Genomic DNA, 22,080 nt, shown 5'->3' on the forward strand with positions numbered 1-22,080 from the left:
ATAGCATGCCCAGCTGACAACAAGGTATGCGATAAGGAAGAAAAGTCGAAAGATATGACAGGTTAGCTTGGGAGGTTAAGCAGTTGTGGTCGATGAAAACGGTGCTAGTAGTACCAATAGTTGTCGGAGCCCTCGGAACAGTGAGTAAAAACATTGAGAAGTGCATGGAACAAATAAAGGCTGCAATAAGGTTGGAGCACTTACAGAAAACAGCACTACTTGGAACCTCTCGAATACTCTGGATGGTGCTCGAAAAATAAGAGGTGTTACCTTAGTTCACTGTTAGTGAACAGCTGGCACCATAGTACATTTCCAGCGATAGAAGCTGTGCGAAGACAATAATAATAATAATAATAATAATAATAATAATAATAATAATAATAATAATAATAATAATAATAATAATAATGACGTTTTGAGCGGGATGGGTTACGCGACCTGAAGAAAATTCTAACTGGGCCCCACCTACAAGGTCATGCGCTGTTTATCTTGATATGAGATCACTATGTCGCGCACATATGGTTGTGATGCATGTGCCTGGTGTACCCTTATCAGACGGGTAGTCATGATGGGTATAATGGGCTTCGTATATTTTACCCCAGTGTCACTTTGATGGCATGCACTGCTCTCTTACTCAATAATAATAATAATAATAATAATAATGATAATCCTTTCTACTAAAGACCCAAGGCCTGAAATTTGGTGGGAGGGGACTAGTCGATTACATCGGCTCTAGTGTTTCACTGGTACTTAATTTATCGACTCCGAAAGGATGAAGAGCAAAGTCGACCTCGGCAGAATTTGAACTGAGAATGTAGCGACGGGCAAAATACCGCTAAGCATTTCGAATCATCATCATCATAATAATAATAATAATAATAATAATAATAATAATAATAATAATAATAATAATAATAATAATAATGATGAGAAAAATGGAAAAATAAAATTAAAATTGAAAATTAAATGGACAGTACAGGATAGAAGAAAGGAGAAGTCAAACGGTACATGAAGAATCGACACAAACGTGACAGCGTTAAAGGCCAAATTGAAAAGATATGATGGTAAATGCAAAAATTTCGAACAGAATAGACTGCTCCAATTAAATAGAAAGCGTCTACTGGATGGAGTATACGGTTATTTGTACAAGGTCCGGATGAAGTACAAGGCTATTCGCTGAAGAACTTTACACAGTTGCATGAAAGGATCGCTGTGCAACTGGATGACTGCCTGCAGCAAGGTCACGTCTCTGCCTGGATGACAACTGGACGAATGTTGCTATGCCTCAAGGATCCCTTGAAAGGGAATTTGTCATCAAATTTTTGACCTATAACCTGTTTACCACTAATGTAGAAGCTTATGACCGGTGTTTTGGCGGAAGTGTAATACAACCATCTGGTAAGTAACAATCTACTTCCAGAAGAACAGAAACAAAAAGCAGGGCAACAAAAATATCACTTATTAATTAATAAAATGATAATTAGAAATTGTAGACGCAGATTGGTGAGACTGAATGTAGCATGGATAGATTACAAAAAAGCACATGACAAGGTGTCACGCAGTTGGATAAGTAAAACAATGAGCATCTTTGGAATAGCAAAAAAACACGGAGAAAATGCTTAATGAAAGTATAAAACATTGGAATACTGAATTGATCGGAGGAAAGCAAAAACTCGGAAAAGTGAACATCAGACGTGGAATATTCCAAGGTGATAGCTTATCTCCATTACTATTCCTATTCTCCATGACACTGTTCACTATGATATTACGAAAAGTTAAAATTGCTTACGATTTGGGAAAAGGAAATGGTCAGATAAGTCATCTCCTTTTCATGGATGATATAAAGGTTTATGCGAAAAATGAGAAACACCTTGAAAATCTTGTGCATACTATCCGCATTTTCTCAAATGATGCAGGTATGGAATTTGGGATAGCAAAGTGCGCTATATTGAAAATGAAACGAGGAAGATTTGAAAGAAGCCAAGGAATTGAAATGCCAAATGGTCAAACAATGAGAGCGGTTGAGAAAGGACAGTGGCATAAGTACATGAGAATACCGGAAGCAGACGAAATAAAAAATGAAGAAATGAAACAAATTACCAGTAGGGAGTACACAAAGAGGGTAAGAAAATTATTGCAGTCAAAACTGAATTCCAAAAATCTTATTGAAGCAATAAATTCAAGAGCAGTACCCATAATCAGATATAGAATTGAAATTATAGACTGGACCAGAAACGATATAAAGAAACTTGATAGAAAAACTGGGAAGTTGTTGACGATATATGGAGTCCACCATTCGCAAGCTGATATCAACCGGGTGTACTTGAAGATAGACTAGGGTGGAGGGGTTTAACAGCAGTAGAAGAATGTGTACAGACGGAAAGAAAAAGACTAGTCGAGTATTTACAGAACAGCACAGAAAAACTACTAAAGGTAGTTTATTAAGAACAGGTAATGAAGCGCGAAATAGAAGAAAAGGACAAGAATGAAATACAAACAGAGCATGTCAGACAGAGCGAAGAAAAACTTCTACATAGCCAATTATGGAGAGCCACTGAAGACGTATGTGGAATGAAATCCTGGGCTTGGTTAAAAAAGAGGCAATTAAAAAGAGAAAGAGAGCCCAAGATCAACTTGAGAACTTGAGAAAAAATATATATGGTGAGAATGTATCAGGAAAATGTTGAGCCTGTGGAACTTAGAACGAGACAGTGGCACACATTGTGACAGAATGTCTCGAATTGGCATAGGAAGAATATAAGAAATGGAGGCACAACCAGGTTGTAAAACTTTTACACTGGAAACTGTGCCAGAAATGGGGATTTGAAGCTGGAAACTCATGGTACAATCATCGAATCGAAAGAATACTAGAGTCGGAGAAATGTAAAATTTTGTGGGATTTTCCTATTCAAACGGACAAGAAGTTAGAAAATAGTAGACCAGATATTACAATCATAGATAAGGAAAAGCAAAGTTGCTTCCTTATCGAACCATCATGCCCGTTTGATTTCAGGATCGTAAAGAAAGAAGAAGAAAAACAGAAAATGCAAACCCTTAAAATTTGAAATAAGAAGAATTTGGAGCATGCGAACAGTAGAGGTCTTGCCTATAATAATTGGTGCGTTGGAAACAGTAAACCAGGATATAGACGAAAGGCCAGAGGAAACTGAAATAGAATGAGAATGCCAGATAGAGCTCCAACCGAAAGTTTGTCTCTTAGGGACAGCAAGGATTATCGGGAGGGTTCTAAGCATATGAAAGACTGCCAAAAACTTGTGGATACATAAGGTTACAGGTACCCACTACTCACATAAATCATACCAGGAATAAGACCAAACCTGAGCCAAATCAAAAATAATAAAGTTTTGTCTTGCTGTAAAAGATGGACTACAACAAATATTCTGCTCAATACCACAGATCTGCTTGTTAGTTGTTTGACCTTAACCAGTTGAGCATGTCCCTTGGTAGCTGATGATATGTGCATCTCTGACCACAAGCAGAAGTAGTGGTGGAGTATCATAGCCATGTGTTCACCGGAATTCTCATGGGGGTTTCGTTCATCATCCTTAAGCGAAATCTTATTCAGGGACTTTCTGAGCAGGATGGGCTACTTGACCTTAAGAAAATTATAATTGAACCCCACCTTCAAGGTCATGTGTAGTTTATCTTGATATGAGATCACCATGTTGTGCACATATTGCTGTAATGTATGTACCTGGTGTACCCTTATCAGATGGGTTGTTATGATGGGTATAATGGGCTTCGTATATTTATTTCCCAATGTCACTTTGATGGTATGCACTGCTCTCTCACTTAATAATAATAATAATAATAATAGGCACAAAGCCTGAAATTTTGTGAGAAGGAGCTAGTCTATTTCATCGACTCCAGTACTTGACTGGCACTTATTTTATTATCCCTGAAAGAATGAAAGGTAAAGTCGACCTCGGCGGAATTTGAACTCAGAATGTAAAGTCAAACGAAATGCCGTTAAGCATTTTGTACGGCGTGCTAACGATTCTGACAGCTCGCTAACGCTTCTGTTTTAACAACAACGACAACAAAAACGACGACGATGGTGATAATAATAATGATATATATTTTTAGAAAAATTTCTATGAGATCATAGAAATTAGAACTAAAGTGTAGAAGTGAATCATTAGAAAGTGAAGAGATATGGGGAAAGGATATTTCAAGGAGACTAACACAAATTATTACTTTTCGGCAGTGTATTATTCCCTCTGACAAGTATACTGAGAAAAATTCAGATCTGCCTATGAACTTACTAAAACCAGGATGAAAATAAATCTCTCATTATATATGGTGTAACCTCAAACTATACGCCAAAAATGAAAAAAACCTGGATTCTCTTGTCCAAAAATAAAGGATATTTAGCAAGGATATCGGCATGCAGTTTGGGATATGTAAATATGCAGTTTTAATTATGAATAGTGGCCGAAATATTGACTCTGATTCTATAAAATTATCACATGATGATATCATTGGATTGCTGAGAAATAATGAGGGATACATGTAACTACAGGACAATTGGTTAATGGAAATGACAATTAGTTGAGAGAAATTAGAGGAAATCTCCCAAGGGTACAAGAATAGGATTAGGAAGGTGCTTGAAACAAAACTAAACAGAGGAGATATTCTCAAAGCAATTATTACATATCAGGATTGAGATACTCTGTTTTTTTTTTCTAAAATGGACAAAAACGGAGCGTCCGGAATGAAACAGGACTAGAAAGCTGCTCACAACACACAGCGTGCACAACCCTAAAAGTAATACCGACAGATCTTAACAACCAAGAAAGCGAGAATGCAGAGGTATGTTGAACGCAGAATACAACGTCGATACTGCGATATTGGGTTTGAAAAACTATGCTGTGCGGCCAGAGGCATCCAAAAAGGCACCGAAGCAGCAGGAGAATTCAAGAACAGAAGGAAGAACGACAAGACAAGTAGTTGGAAAGAGAAGGATACAACAAACCGACGATGTTGTAAGTAAAGAACGCAAGAAGTGGATGACAGACAGAAACCTGAACCGATAAACCGAAGTTCTAATTATAACCTCTCAAGAACAATCCATAGAATGAACTTCATAAAGACAAAGATTAATAAAACTCAATCCGAGTGCAAACGCAGGATTTGTGGAAAAAGATATGAAAGTATTAACCATCTCCTAAGTGAATGCAATGAGCTATCGAAAAAGAAAATAACAGTTGAATCTCCCTCAAACCACACCTTACTGTCTTAAAAAGAAAGACATTAAATAATGGAAGTCTGATAGAATGGTTTTGGTTGGAATGCGTTTGGTCATAGTTTTTGGATAAACAACAATTAGAACGATGACATCAACAACAATAACTGCAATAATAAATTTTTTTTAGAGATGGAAAGTATTTATCAAAAATAGTAGATCCTTGCTAATTGGAATAATTTCTTTTGATTAGATACAATTCATTTTTCTAGTACAGGAATGGAAGTTATTTCTTTCTCAAGCGCTTTAGCCGGAATCGAAACTTTATCGGGAGATTTCCTTTTACTGGAACAACGCTCTCCATATTCACATTCTAGTCACGGTCATTTGAGTCAAATTACAATAGTCATAAATTGAGAAATAAAAGAAAGAGTCTGCGATGTTCAAGCATTTCTTAAGAGTATTTGCGGCGTGGATTAAGAAAATGTTTTCAATCAAGAAGCGAAACCGGACTGCATTATCGATACTCAGGAAATAGACCTCTGCTGTAGAGTACTCATTATTTACACTCCAAAGGTGGTGAGCTAGCAGAACTCTTACAGCGTCGGACAAAATGTTTTGCGGCATTTCTTCCGACTTATTACATTCTCATTTCAAATGTCACTGAGGTAGACTTTACTTATCCTTTTGGGGTCGATAAAATAAGCACAAGTTGAGCATTGGGATGGGGGAAGTGGATATAATCGACTAATCCCCTCCCTACAAAACTACTGGTCATGTGCCAAAATTTGAAAGAATTATATACACGCTAATAGGAATTTTTTTAATTTGGCATACTGCTAGAATTTGAACACAAAATTATGGAATTAAATACCATTAAGCATTTAGTTTCGTGTTGCACTGTTTTTTTTGTTTTTTTGCTTTCTCATTTCCTGTACACTAGTTGTCAAAATAAGCAGACGAGATCGAAATTGGGCTAAAATTCCTGAAATGAAAACTATCTCAATTTCTCCACCAACACCCTAAAATATACATCACAACGATTTTTCTAATAGAAACAACAACAAACCCCACAAGTAAAGTGCACTTATATAATTTTATTTCTATTTTCTGATATTGTTTGTCATAACTCTTCATTCGCTAGAAAGAGAGAGAACATCTGGCTTCGAGATATAAAATGTTGGTGTTTATTCATCAGCCATCTTGTTTACAAAGCTGTCTTTGTGGTCAATGACTTAAGAATGTTATCTCGTTCAGTCTGCTGATAAAAAGATGCTCTGTTTCCTACTCTCTCCACGATCTTTACCCTCTATCTCGGTTCCGTTTGCAATTTATGTTACAGAGTTTTGGTTTAAGTTATCATTCAACCGTGCTTTCCACGCATTGCACTTCGTGTCCACCACTTTGAGTTCTAACTAAATTATTTCCCTTGTTTTCAGTAAATTTTTTTCTTCTCCCATCCCTCCTTTCTTTTTTCATCTTTTCTTTTCTTTCTATTCACCTCTTTTTCTTTCTCCCCCCCCCCGCCTAAACGTCTTTCTCTTTCTTTAATTTTTCACGTCTATTGGGAATTTTTTTGCCTTCAGTACACAAGTCCGTTTTTCAATGCAGCTTGGATCCAAGTTAGCCGTTGACTCATTGTAAGTGAACAAAACTAATGTTTTCTTATCTTCTTCATTGTTAAATTGATATTTCTTATGAAAGAACTGAATTGTTTTCTATTGTGACTTTATTAATATCTATGTACATTTCAATAATATTATTTATGATACGAAGGAGACTAGCAGAACCACTACAGCGAGAGCCCTCTGTATTTAGCTACGATTCTCTACGTTCTGAGTTCAAGTTTTACAGTTGATATAGTAGCGGACCGTAGTATTCATTACAGAAATTGAGAGTAGCTTATTATTCCAAATTTTGTTGAGGTCGACTTAACTTTTCATCCTTTCGGGGTCGATAAAGTAAAGTGCTACTTGAGTATACACCCATCAGCAAAATTTCATGCCTTGGGCCCATAGTAGAAAATGCTTAGCGGTATTTCGTTCGTCTTTACGTTCTGAGTTCAAATTCCACGAAGGTTGACTTTACCTTTCATCTTTTTGGGATCGATAAATTAAATACCAGTTGAGCACAGGAGCGATGTAATCGACTTAGCCCCTACTCCGGAACTGCTGGTCTTGCGCCAAAATTTAAAACCATTATTATTATTATTAAGTAGGCGAGCTGGGAGAATCGTTAGCACGCCGGACAAAATGCTTCGCAGCATTTCGTTCGTTTTCACGTTCTGACTTCAAACGCTATGCTGCTAAGCATTTTGTCCGTCTTTACGTTCTGAGTTCAAATTCCACTGAGATCGACTTAACCTTTCATCTTTTCGGGATCGATAAATTAAGTACCAGTCAAAAATTAGGGCCGATATAAACGACTAAACCCCTCCCCCAAAATTTCAATCCTTGGTGCATCTAGTAGAAAGGACTATTATTAAGGCGGCGAACTCGCTCTTCACTTTCTGAGTTCAAATCCCGCTAAAATCGACTTTTCCTTTCATCTTTCCAGGATCGATAAAATAAAGTTCCAATCGATTACTAGTGTCGATGTAATCGATTTAGTCCACCCATAAAATTGCTGGTCTTGTGACAAAATGTGAAAACCATTATTATTATTAAAGCAGTGACCTATTAGAATCGTTAGCGAGTCGGACAAAATGCTAGGCGGTATTTCTTCTGGCTCCATAAGTTCAGTGTTCAAATCCCGCCGAGGTCAAAATTATCTTTCGTTCTTTCGGCATCGATAAAATAAAGTATTAGTCGAGTATTTTAGTTGATTGTATCGACTGACCCACTCCCCTCAAAACTGGTCTTGTGCCTAAAATGGTAACAATGATTTTTATTACGAGCCGAAGGAATAATTAGAGCGTCGGGAAAAATATAAAGTGACATTTCTTCTGTCTCTTTATGTTCTGAGTTCAAATACCACCGTGATCGACTTTGCTGTTCATCCTTTCGGGGTTCGTAAAATCAGTACCAGTTGGTCATTGGAGTTAAAGTCAGCTTTATTTTTCATCTTTTCCAGTAAGTTCATGTGATAAACTAACGCCCCTTACAAATTTCAGATCTTTGTGCCTGTGTTATGAATAGTTATTATTATTATTATTTTTTTACTATAGGCACAAAGGTTTGAAATTTTAGGGGAGGGAACGAGTCGATTACATCGATTCACTCACTCAGTGCTTAAATGGTATTTATTTTTCAACCTCGAACGGATGGAAAACAAAGTCGAGCTCGGCGGAATTCGAACTCGGAATATAAAAGCAAACGAAATGTTGCTAAGCATTTTGCTCAGATCATGAAGGTAAATTAAACGCCAGTTGAGTACTGGGTTCAGTTAATCGACTTGCCTACCCCCTTAGATTTCAGGCTTTGTACTCATAGTAGAAAAATTGCTATTATTATTGTTGCATTACTTTAGGGCGATAGACTGGCAGAATCGTTAACTTTGATAAAACGCTTTGCAGTATTGTTGCGGTTCCCTTCTTTCTGAGTTGAAATCCTGTCGCGGTCAGCTTTATTATTCTTCTTTTCAGAGTCGACCAGCCATGTACTGGAGTCGATTTAACCGTCTATCTCCCTCCCTCAAATTTTAGGTCTTGTGATTATGTCAGAAGACTATGTCAGTACTCATATTTTCATAGTGTGCTTTCACTGCACTACCGAAGGTTGTGCATTGGGTATGTGCGGTATTTTATTTTGTTGCATTGAAGATATGCTATGTAATGCGAGCAGTGCCTATTAGTATTAATTTATGTGTGATGTGTATATTTGTAATCCCTGAGGATTTGGTTACGCATTTCTCCGCATTTTTTTTTATCGTTCCTAAATCATATTTTAGAGCTTATTTCTAATTTGAATCTTCGTATTCTATTTTAATCCAGTTACGTCTATTTCCATTTCTTTATATTTAGATAATTTTAAAATTTCCCTTTAATGATGCATTACGCTGTAAAATACCTCCTACATACACCAATCCTTTTTAAATGCTTCAACAACAAATGCATTATGTGCACCAGTCTAAACCATGATGGTAACTAAAAGCAAAACGACAAAAGATTAGCTACATGTAAACGCCTTTACTGTCCAACATCATCAGCGTCAAATCAATTACCGTGTAAACTATGGGAGATATTTCTGTGGCGTATCATTGTCTGGTACTTTAATCTGGTACTTCCTGTCTTGATTGTCCTTTATGAAATACCGTAAATTTGCAAATACCCATCCCCTGCCAGTGGGAACTGGATCCTGGGAAGGTCTTTCGCAGACAGTTTATTTTAAATATTTACACCTTTAGATTATTAACATATTCGAAATTTCTATCCATGAAATTTTCTCTCCTTAATTCTTTCTTGTATTTCCATTTGTTTGTATTTTGTCCCAGGTATGACTTTAAACTACATTCGATAGTGTAACTCTAGTTTGGGAGTTCCAAGGTTTTGTGTTTTGTTGAACTGCCTCTTAGCTACTGTCGTTCCCAGGTGTATTCTGACCCGGACATCCCTTGTCTCCAAGCAATCTTCAAGCTCCAGAGCATGAAAATAGTTTGGACACACACACACACAATACAGATACATTTTAAAAACTTTTTGGTTGTATTTTTGCTGCAGTTCTTTCTTTCAGTGCCAGATACTTTTTGATTTAAAAATATATGCTTTTATATTAATTATTCAGTTGATATTTAAAGTAATATTTAGACCAGAATCATTTTCTTTTCTGAAATGATATTGTGACAGTCTCATTTTATTTAGATCACCATTATTTCATTGTTTGCTTCCATATTAGTTTCTAGCGATTCGGAGTTTTATACCCTTTAATTTTCTTAGATTTTAAGATTCAAATTCCAAGTGCGAACCGCTCTTTTAAACCTTTGGTCAAATGATAGGGTTATAATTTGTATTGTATTTTGGCTGAAGGGGATGGGATTTGGTGGCGATTTGACTTGTAGAGTTAGTCGCGCTGGGTAGTCCAGCCAGAAAATGTAATGATGGTTGGTTTCTGATTCGACTCTCTGAAGGAAGTGCTGGGCTCAGTCCCAATACATGGCACCTTGGGCAAGTGTCTTTTACTGTAGCGTCCTGGCCGCCTATAGTCTGGTGAGTGGATTTGGTAGATGAAAACTGAAAGAAGACCTTCGTGTACGCGCGCGCGTGTGTCTGTGAAGGCGCGTGGCTTAGTGGTTAGGGTATTCGGCTCACGATCGTAAGGTTGTGAGTTCGACTCCCGGCGGTGCGTTGCATTCTTGAGCAAGACACTTTATTTCACGTTGCTCCAGTTCTCTCAGCTGGCAAAAAAGAGTGGTACCTGTAAAGCAAAGGGCCAGCCTTGTCACATTGTGTCACGCAGAATCTCCCTGAGAACTGTTACGTGTGTCTATGAAGTGCGCGTTAATTTTATGAACCGGCTGTTTGGTTCATCGTATCAACTGGAACACTCGTCATCGTAACCGATGGAGTGCTGGTTTATATATATATATATATATATATATATATATATATATATGGGAGAATTTACGAAAAAAACAACAGACGAAGACAGGTGGTGTAAACAACAAATTGATGTATTAGCTTAACGCTCGATATATGTGTGTGTGTGTGTGTGTGTTTAATATGAACCAGTGTTGGTGTGTTTACGTATCCGTAACTTAGCGATTCGGCAAAATAGACCGTTAAAATAAGTACCACGCTTTAAATAAAAATAAGTGCTAGGGTCGATTCGTTTGACTAAATTCCTTTAAGGTGGTGACCCAGCATGGTCGCAGTCCAATATCTGGAACAAGTATAAGATTATAGATATTCTAACAATATATTAATTTCTCTATAAAAAGGCGCAGGCATAAGCGTGTGGTTAAAAAACTCGCTTTACAATCGGGTGGTTTCTGGTTCAGTATCACTGTGAGCAAGAAGGTTGACCAATGATCTGTTAGTATATTTAGTTGACAGAAACTGTGTGGAAGTCCTTCACCGCTTGGTAACCGGTATTGGTTTTTAATTAGCGGTTCGGCAAAAGAGAATCGATACAATAAGTACCAGATGAAAACAATTACAATGACAAATGTGAAAGAGAAGAGGATATATAAAAAGGACATGTTAGGATTTTTACGTTCATGCCCTTTCTCTCTTTATTAATGATATAAGTGAAGCGGTTTTAATCAGCTAGCATTGTTGGTCCACCGACAGTTTACTTTTAACTGTTAAGATATTCGTTGCCTGAAACTTTGATGTATTACACAAGGTGCAGACATAATCCTTTTAGTAAATCTTTACTATGGCAAGCAAAAGCAATGATCACCGCGTTTACTGCTTGCATGATCAATGCTTGTATATGTATATATGTATCCATATTGGTCGTGGATTGTATTGAGAACTTCATATAAATGTTTAACCATAAAATTTGTGATATATATTTTAGCTAAACTAATGAGATTTGTGGGGTATGTTCTTTGGAGAGTCAGATGTAATTTTGGGAAGCTACAGTTATGACTAATTTAGTGTCTGTAGTTCTTTATATTGGGGGTGGGGAATGTTGCTTTATCTATCACCTCCATTATCATCATCATCATCGTTCACAAACAACTTACCGCCATCACTTCCACCACTACGACCGTGACAGCTACAAACATCGTCTAAAACAGTCGCCACCTTATGACAACCACCACCCAAACCTTACCATCGCCAGAATCAACACAAAGCAGATCAGTGATAGTGCGTATCTGCCATGACATATTTCGATGTGATGATAATAATAATAATAATATTAATGATAATAATAATAACAACAACAATAATAATCGTGTTTTAATGTTATATGTATATAGTCAGCTCTCTCATGTCGAGAAGTTCACTGAAATCCAATTAAACTCCAACCAAATCTCTTAAACTGCTTGTAATAATCGGTTAAATCGTGTGCAATGACGTGACATAATAGAGTAGTGATAATCTCTATGTTTATACTGTTGTTTTGTCTCTAAGCTCTTTAATTGCGATAATAATCGATCGTTGACTTTAATAGTTATTTGTTATTATTTTAACTCTTTTATTTTTTTTTGTTGGAACTTCTAGAGTCACACACAAGAAGCGGGCTTGCTACCTGCAACGTACGGCAGGTATTTGTTGTTATTTAAAAAAAGATGGGAAAATGACGAGAAAAGAGGAAAAAGAAACATGCATAAAAATGAACGCATAACATTAAACTGATTCGCTTTATTCCTTGTGTGCATACATGTATGTATGTATGTATGTATGTATCTCGGTGGAGGCGCAATGGCCCAGTGGTTAGGGCAGCGGACTCGCGGTCATAGGATCGCGGTTTCAATTCCCAGACCGGGCGTTGTAAGTGTTTATTGAACGAAAACACCTAAAGCTCCACGAGGCTCCGGCAGGGGATGGTAGCGAACCCTGCTGTACAACTTTCTCTCACCACAACTTTCTCTCACCACAACTTTCTCTCACTCCTTACTTCCTGAGTTTCTGTTGCGCCTGTAATTCAAAGGGTCAGCCTTGTCACACTGTGTCACGCTGAATATCCCCGAGAACTACGTTAAGGGTACACGTGTCTGTGGAGTGCTCAGCCACTTGCACGTTAATTTCACGAGCAGGCTGTTCCGTTGATCGGATCGACGTCGTAATCGACGGAGGGCCAACAAACAATCTATCTATCCATCTATCCCTGTACCTCCCTCTCTTTCTCTCTCTTACTCACGTTCCCTCTTCTACCTATTCTCTCTCTCTCTCGCTTTCTCTCTCTCTCCATATACACAGTGTGTCTGGATGGTACGCGACAATTTTACCGTTCCGTTGATCGGATCAACTGGAACCCTCGACGTCGTAATCGACGGAGTGCCAACAAACAATCTATCTATCTATCTATCCCTGTACCTCCCTCTCTTTCTCTCTCTTACTCACGTTCCCTCTTCTACCTATTCTCTCTCTCTCTCTCTTTCTCTCTCTCTCTCTCTCTTTCTCTCTCTCTCTTTCTCTCTCTCTCCATATACACAGTGTGTGTGGATGGTACGCGACAATTTTACCGTTCAAGTTTCAGCTCTTACTGTTAATCATGTGAGGCTCCCACCGGGGCATGATCAGACAGGGTTCCATAAGGTGTGAGGAAGGTTAGAGCGTCATATAAAGAACGCATCAATAACGAGAGAAAACAACATGGGCTTGAACTTGGTATTCCTTTGTTACGTCGGTTAAATGTTTCAGTATTCGGTAATATATATTACTATAAATGTAATTTACACATGCACATAAGTGCAGCGCACATAATCAAGCGGACACTCCAAAATGGTGGTATATTATAACGAATTCTAAACTGGCTTAGTCTTATACGACTTACTATTTCAATAAAGAAATATGCTTGCTCAATTTTATGTAATATTTTTGTATGAAATTGTGGTTCTCCCTGTTTTGTTTTTTAAACAAATTTATATAACAATTAAATGATTTTAGAAGCTTTCTTGAATTGTTCATCTGTTTCATATTGTCGGTTATTCAAGCGGTTGAATATGCAGTAACGTGATTAAGTCGTTTGATTGATCGGTAAGGTGAAACTTAGTTACGATTCCTGAAGCTTCTACTTCTAATAAAATATACAGGCTTTATTTGTTCAGCTTGTGTGTTTGTTTACAGAGCAAATATTCATCGTGTGTGTGTGTGTGTGTGTGTGTGTGTGTGTGTGTGTGTGTGTGTATATATATACATATATATATGTGGGTGTGTGTGTGTGAAGGCGCATGGCTCAGTGGTTAGAGCGTCGAGCTTACGATCGTGAGGTTGTGAGTTCGAATCCCGGACCGGACTGCGTGTTGTGTTCTTGAGCAAGACACTTTATTTCATGTTACTCCAGGTCACTCAGCTGTAGAAATGAGTTGCGACGTCACAAGTGCCAATCTCTATCGGCCTTTGCCTTTTCCTTGGACAACATCAGTGGAGGGAAGAGGGGAGGCTGGTATGCATGGACGACTGCTGGTCTTCCATAAACAACCTTGCCCGGACTTGTGCTTGGGAGGTGCAATCCCATGGTCAGTCATGACCGGAGAGGGTCTCAGCTCAGATATATATAAAATGTGCGTGTGTGTGTGTGTGTGTGTGTGTGTGTGTGTGTCTACGTGTGCGCGTATATTTAAGAATAACGACGCAACCTTGATATTGAGAAAGGAGACAACTGGAAAATTCATGTTGATTGGGACTTTAATTTTCGCTCGACTGCTTATTCAACGAAGTTGAATAAGTTGTCAGGCGACACTTAGAGATCCAGTCAGCACATTCACCCCCCCCCCCCCCACACACTACTTAGTCATGAGTTGGATTGTTCTGAATAAGTAAATTTCATACTAAGTTTACTTCTTTCTCTATTTCTCTCTTCCTCTCTCTTTTTACACTGTTAATGAATTATGAACAGAAATGACTTCATTATATAATTTTCTTATGTCCCTTTCTTTTGTAAAGTTAAAAAATTTAATTGTATGCAATGTTTAATAGACGCTAGATTCCAAACCACATCATACTGATGACATCCAAATAGATGGAAATAACAGCTACATACAAATGTTAAGGACTCTATGATTAAAAGACAGCAAGCTTAACCAAAGACATAAAGATAATATAATTATTTCACTTCGATAAAATAATATAGCTTCCTGTATATGTTAATATGTGTATATTATTCTGGTTATATTTTACAAATTTCTTTCCAAAAGAGAAAAGCTGGTCTCTAAATCAGCCTGCCCATTGAGTTATATGTACAACTCTTTTTGCCAGCTGAGTGGACTGGAGCAACGTGAAAAAATTAAGTGTTTTGCTCAATGACACAACACATCATCAGGAATTGAACTTATGATCATGAGTCGAATATCGTAACCACTGAGCGCCGTTCCTTCACTGAGACGAGCATATCGCATGGGAATGTTTGAGTAATGAGTTATATAGATAGAGGAACAGTGACCGTGGTAGTAGCGGGAGAAGGAGGATATAGAATAAACAGTCTATCGCTGAGCCAGTGGTTTTACAACAACTCTCCCGACACGGGTTGACTGGAACCTCTTTTAATCCGCAATAATTTAGGAGCAGGAGCTTCAAATTCCTGGGGCCGCTAGAATAGTTTACTAGGCGACCCCGTTTCACAATATATTGCTCAATTCAGTATTAATTAACTTCTATAATTTATACTAATGTACATACACTTGTATTCCATATAATCAAGTAAATGTAGTAATTGTTTAATTTAGAGTGTGTTGAGCAAGGTGACCACCTCTCGCTCGGAAAAATCAGTAATCTGGAAAGGCTTTAGAGACAGGTTTCGGGAAATCGGTATTGAAGTATGTTGATCACCTATCGGTCGGCTGGCTTTCTGGTACATATAGACAGTGATGTCTGTGTGTATATAACAGTAGAATTACTTTCTTATAAATATAAGCAGTTTTCTAGTGTGATTATATTTTCCCTTATAAAATGTCAGTAAATAATTGGGATGTACTTTCTAAACCTGAATGTCTTTGGTATGTGGTATTAATGCTACACATACAAGATTGTCATGTAAGATCATCATCGCCTGTAAGGCCGAGTATTTTAGATAACCGTTAGGGTTTTCAGGGAGTTTTAGTTGTGTGTTAATGTGTGTGTGTGTGTGTGTAGAGAGAGAGAGGAAGTTAGATAAAAAGAGATGGAGAGAGGGTATTAAGTTGTTTCATTTATATTCTGTGTAAGCGCTGTTGAAAGAGATTAGATTAGTTGTTATATCACTATTGGAAGACATCTTCAAGGTCTCTGATTGTTAAAACTAGTGCATATGACTAGTGTGAGGTGTCCAGGTTGCGTGATATTGGTAACTGCATATGTGAAGTTCGAGAAGAAGGCAGTGAGCTCCGTGAAATTGAGTTAATCCTCCTATATTTTTGATGCGTGTGCAAATGTAAACGTCAGATTTTAAGTATAATTATATCTTTGAACAATAACCTCAACCAACATTTTCTCCCGGAAGAGAAATCTACTGCATCGATTGATGATAGCTGACTGACTGCAGCTAATAGAACTTTCAAGATATACACAACTTAATTTGTAAATTCACAGAATCTTTATAGTTTTGTTTAGTACCGTTCGGGGTTATTCCAATTTTCTACTCAGATATAGTTTTGCACGTTAATGACGAAAATCATACTAGTTTTTAATGGAAATTAATAAAGACATTACTAATCTATTAAAGTTTGAAATTTTAGCCAATAGGAAACTTTCATCATTGACGTACCGAAAGTCGCATTTGTCTGTTTCCATAGCCAGATGTTTGAACTAGTGCAAGCCGTAGGGCTAGGGTTTAAGTTTAAGATTTAGAGCTAGGGTTATGGTCCTTAAGAATTCGGTGACTTCTTGCAAAAACTGAATACATAGCAGAATTTCACTGCCACTGTCTTCTTGTTTTCTATCTTTCATTTTGGAAGTTTTCATTACTTTTCCCCTTTCATATTCGAAGGTTATATAACTTTTTCATTTTATTTCACTAAACCTTTTTTCCCATCTTCAGAGGGTTCCGTGATATTTTAAATTTTCTTTTATTAAATTCTTTTTATGTCTAAAAAATATTTGTTGATTATGGAAACTTTCGATTGGCTTTGTAAACGTTTACTTAATCATTAAAGCGATTTTCGCTATTAACATGCAAAACTACTACAGAATAGAAAATTTGAACAAAATTGGACGGTGCAAACGAAACTGTAAAGATTCAGTTCACCCTTGTGATATGTACCACATTTGAATGTATCAGACATTTAGAGTTTATTAAATCTATGATTTAGTAAACCTAATAACTAAAGGTATTTCACCTGTGGTCATCCTATATTTTATTCAGAAACAGCGTAACTAAGACTGTACGAATGTTCATTTCTTTCTTTTAAAACTTTTGGGTGGGATTTACAAAATTTGAATGTTCTATTTCTAATAGATCGGTCAAGTTAATAGAGACTTCTTCGTAGGCTAGAGGTTGAGATTACAGATAAAAATACACAGGTTGGCATCATAAATTCAAATGCCAGCTCTACCATACCATTGTATATAAATAATATGTATACAATATACGTTGCCTATGTTTCTTTTCTCGTTTTTCCTTAGCCATTTACACCAGTTAAAGGTCCAAAACATTAACGATACTATTAATATATCGCTTTTTCCGACATACTAGCGCTATTGTCCTTTTTGTATTAGCTACAAGACTGTTAATTTTTCCATCTGTTTCTAGTAAACAATAGAAATAAATATTTGATTGAACCCATCTCAGTAATCTGCCCGATCACACATCAGTTGTGTTTGCCCTCTTTCACAGCTGCGTTGTGTGTATCACTACATTCTTCTACTTCCCATGGCAACTTATATATGTATACATGAATGATGGGCAAATCACATCCCATTAATTATACGATTTGTATCGCAATGTCTTTCCGAATCCTGATCCTCATTGAAATACTGTGACTGTTGCGGGTAATTAATCATCTTTAATATACAAGGAACACTAAGGAGATTCTCTCAGGATTCTCAACCATAGAATTCTGTTTGAACGAGTCGAGAAGTCAATGCTGTTTGTTGATTGAATCAACCTAATATTTGGATTTGACTGCTACTTTATTTAATCGACCCCGAAAAGATGAAAGGGAAATGCAGCTGCAATGGGATTTGAACTAAATAAACGTCTCGCGATATTGTGTCCAACGTTTGAACACTTCTTCCAACCGCATATATGGTGCTAGTTAAAGGTTACCACATGATGCCCCTACATGGCACCTATTTTATCCATCTGTAAGCTATATGTTTTGGATAGTAATATTGAACAATGAAAGTACGTGACCTAGTGATAAGCGTGTTGCTCTCACGGTCGTAAGATCGTTGTTTCGATTCCTGGATCGGGCAATGCATTGTGTTCTGGAGCAAAACACTGCATTTCACGTTGCTCCAGTTCACTTAACTGTAAAGGAGTTTCAATAATAGATGGGAGACGAACCGGCGGCCCTTTCAGAGAATAGTATTGTAATCTCAGTCAATTCTATACCACGGAGACCGGGTGAAGCTTCGGCCTTATAGATCTTAGGGCTCCAAGTCATACTTTGCAGCGTAATGGACTTATTCCACGAGAGTAAGGTGTCGTAATGGACTGATCTCGTGAGAATCTGAGGCGGAATGGGTTGATATCATGAGAATGAGATGCCGTATAGACTGGTCTTGTGAAAATCATGCGTCGTAATGGTCTGATCTCGCGAGAATTAAGAGAATAAAAGCGTAGAATCAATCACTAGTGACATACAGAATGTTTACCTTTCAGATGATAAGACAATGCTCTAATGACTTTTTACTATATGCTAAGAATATAATATAATATGAAGATATTGTATAACTGAATAACATATATCAAGTGAATCTGAATAATTTAATGAAAGTGGTGGGTGAATGTTATCTTGTATTGAATTTCTCTCCGTAAATATTTACTGGTCAGATATGAATTGTTAAATTGCGATTATTAACTTGGATTATCGTTTTTGATAGTTGATCGCTCTCGATTAATGTTTAAAGTCAATGGTATTAAGTATATGAAACTGCTATAATTAGTCAGTTGAAACATTTGTCAGGGATGTGATGACGTAAGCAGATTCCTAAAACCTAATCTTCAGTGATGCAATAATACTTGTAATAATGGTATGGTTAATGATGATAATTCCTTGATTATAGTTGTCACTAAGGCCCAATATATATAAATATATATATATATATATATATATATATATATATATATGATAAAACACGCAAAAGTGTTACAAATGACAAGAGAATGAATAATAGGAAAGATATGGAAGGAGTTAAAACGTCACAAATGAAGAGATTCATTCAGCACCACCTCAAAGCTACCACAAAGGTTTAGCTGATGGCCGCTATCACTGGCGATTGCCGATGTGACATTGACGGCTATTCAATCCGGTAAATACCATTCTAAGAAACAAACCATCACTTTTCCCAAAGCCGGAGAGAAGTGATGACTCTCAAAGTCCAGTTCAAACTTCAACGAGTATGATGCTTAATTTCCGCAGCCCCAGACTGACAGCTGAAAGTGAATCTCGCTGGACGGGTAAAGTCGTCAGATCACATAGTACTAACAACACTCAACCCAGACATAGTGTTTTTCTCAAATTCCACCAAACAAGTTATCATGTGGGAACTCACTATGCCCTGGGAGGAACACATGGGGAAAGCTTGCCAAATACCAGGAGCTGGAAGAGCAATGCAGAAACAGGGGCTTGCAAGCACGTTCTGAGGCAGCAGAAGTGAGCTTTCGAGGTTTTGTGGGGCTTTCATTCTTGAAAGTTCTGATTGGGTTTGTAGGTACTGGTGCAGCAAAAAGGAGGGCTATGAATTTTCTCACTGAAGTATTAAAGAAGGCCACTGGGTGGCTTTGGATAAAGAGGGCAGGCCAGTGATTCGCTGCTAGTGGAATGTAAGCTGGGACTTAATCCAACCCGGCTGAGTCAACTGGGCGAGTGGGATCTGATGTTGAAAGACATGAATTCCCCTGAGACTCCAGAAACATCACTGATGAGGCAGCCTAGAGCATTCGCAAGATGCATCTTAAACGCGCGCACACACACACACACACACACACACACACACACACACACACACACACACACACACACGCACACGCGCACACGCACACGCGCACACGCACACACGAGCCGATATAAATATTGGTTGGTTGATTCTCCAGTTGTGTTTCACATAGTATATAAAAAAAAGTTAGCATAAAAGGCACAGAATGAGTATACATACGAGGCTTGGAGGTTGGCAGTGACATCTTTATGAATAATATACATTTTCAATGAGATTTTGCAGGGATATGTTTCCGAGGATGTTGATGGTAATTATGTTGATAAAATGCTGGCAAAATAACATATGTAGTGCAAATATACAAATGAGAAATATATTTTATTCAATTTTATTTTGAAATAATCAATATTTTTCTTTTGAAATTTTAGTATTTATTGCATCATTTTCTAATAGTAGTAAGAAATTGGGTCAAATTATAATTGTTGCATGTATGCCATATTTCCTGATACTACTCATGGTGACAAAATAATACCTCAAGAATTTCCATCATATAAGGGGCAACAGTCTAGTATGTGTGATGCAGAATATAATAAAATGATATATAATTTAAAAAAAACACACACAAACGAATGACATCTCGTTCTCATATTAATGGGAAGCTGTCATTTATGTTGCGCCAAATCATCATGCGATTCAAACCTCCACTACAATTAGTTATATAGCAACCTGGCACACTCACGTAAACATTGATACGAAAAGCCATCAGTACCACCTTTTACCAATATTCTATCGTATTTTAAATCTAGCACCGTTTCTTCGTCTACCGTAATTCCCAACCTATTCACAACTCGTTTATTTAAATGAGTTTTCTCAAGGACCCCTTTTAATATGCTTATATATATATTTAGTGTGTGTGTGTATATATATATGTATATGTATGTGTATATATATATATATATGTATGTGTGTGTATATATATGTATGTGTGTGTATATATGTATATTTGTGCGTATGTGTGTATATATGTGTGCGTATATGTGTATATTTGTGCGTATGTGTTTATATGTGTGCGTATGTATATATATGTGTGTGTATGTGTGCGTATGTATATATATGTGTGTGTATATGTGTGTATATATATATGTGTGTGTGTATATGTGTGTATATATATATGTGTGTGTGTGTGTATATATGTATGTATATATGTAAATATGTATGTATGTAAATATATATACGTATAGATGAACATACATATATACGTTTAACATATATATACATATATGCATATATGTGTATATATATACATCGGAGTAAATGTGCTAGGTAGTGTTTATGTATAATCACAATTTAAGTTCGTTGAAATATGTTTGTCTCACATTTCAACTGCTAAAGGCAAATACACTGCAGTTACCGTGGAGAAAAAATTCTCTCTTATGGTAAAATGGTGTGAAAGCAACTCGTTCGACCATGAGTTCGGTGCATCTTAGTACTCTAATTTTTAATTACTGTAATACAATGTCCCTCTTCAAATATCGCTTAACGAAATACATTCATAACAACCTACTTTGAATCACTTGCCAGTAGGCGGGTTAACTTGAATTAGGAAAGAGCATTTGTTTTAGATATCCTTGGATTTGTGATGTTCCATAATTGGCCCGTTTTGGAGGCCCTCCTCTGTTGGGAGAATTGCCTCATTCATTTGTGCATTATACATATACTTTTTACTCAGCGACTTTCATATATATATATATATATATATATATATATATATATATATATATATATAATATTTTGGACTAATGGGTATATGTCGATTAGTGTGTTGATATGTTGAGTAAAACACTGGCACGGTTTGGGCTACTTGGTGTCATCCGCAGTTGGGGTATATTTCCGTTGGATCTACTTCAGGAATTCCGCAGTGTTAGTTGAAATAATAATAATTGATTAAGTAAACAGAAGATGGATTTGATGGTAGTCTTTATTTTGCATGACGATCGTCTCTACCCATCCTGCTATTATTCCTTATGGGTGAGGTTCTATGTATCATGTTGTATTGCAGCCATTTTGCAGTCTGGGTCACATCAGGTACATTCATACATAAAGTGGTGTCTCGTTAAAGATCTTGAATTTGAGCGATCCTGCTGTTATTTGTCCGTTCGAGTTAGGTAATGAAGCATTGCTACAGTTGTCATTGTTATTAAATGTCCATAACGAAGATAGTAAATAATTGTAATTATAAACATACTCTGGA

At 36.9% G+C, this 22,080-nt stretch overlaps 2 protein-coding genes across 5 annotated transcripts in view; both read left to right on the forward strand.

Annotated features, from left to right (window-relative positions):
- Window positions 1-1,615: 1,615 nt before the first annotated feature.
- On the forward strand, window positions 1,616-2,338 carry LOC149135596 (uncharacterized). The gene has a single exon (XM_089353098.1). The coding sequence runs from the start codon at window positions 1,616-1,618 to the stop codon at window positions 2,336-2,338; it is 723 nt and encodes a 240-aa protein (XP_089209224.1).
- Window positions 2,339-6,718: 4,380 nt separating this feature from the next.
- Window positions 6,719-22,080, forward strand: part of LOC106867534 (atrial natriuretic peptide-converting enzyme) — a 169,452-nt gene continuing 154,090 nt past the window's right edge. For 3 of the 4 annotated variants that reach the window (XM_089352458.1, XM_089352459.1, XM_089352460.1), the window contains exon 1: window positions 6,719-6,846. The gene's annotated coding sequence lies outside the window, so the exon portion shown is untranslated. The remainder of the gene's footprint in view (window positions 6,847-22,080) is intronic. The other variant, XM_089352461.1, reaches the window with a different exon arrangement.

Source organism: Octopus bimaculoides, chromosome 5 (genome assembly GCF_046866305.1).
Source record: "Octopus bimaculoides isolate indiv1 chromosome 5, ASM4686630v1, whole genome shotgun sequence".
NCBI lineage: Eukaryota > Metazoa > Mollusca > Cephalopoda > Octopoda > Octopodidae > Octopus > Octopus bimaculoides.

Coding starts and splice junctions, on each gene's coding strand:
- LOC149135596 (XM_089353098.1), top strand. CDS start 1,616: ATGCTTAATGAAAGTATAAAACATTGGAATACTGAATTGATCGGAGGA.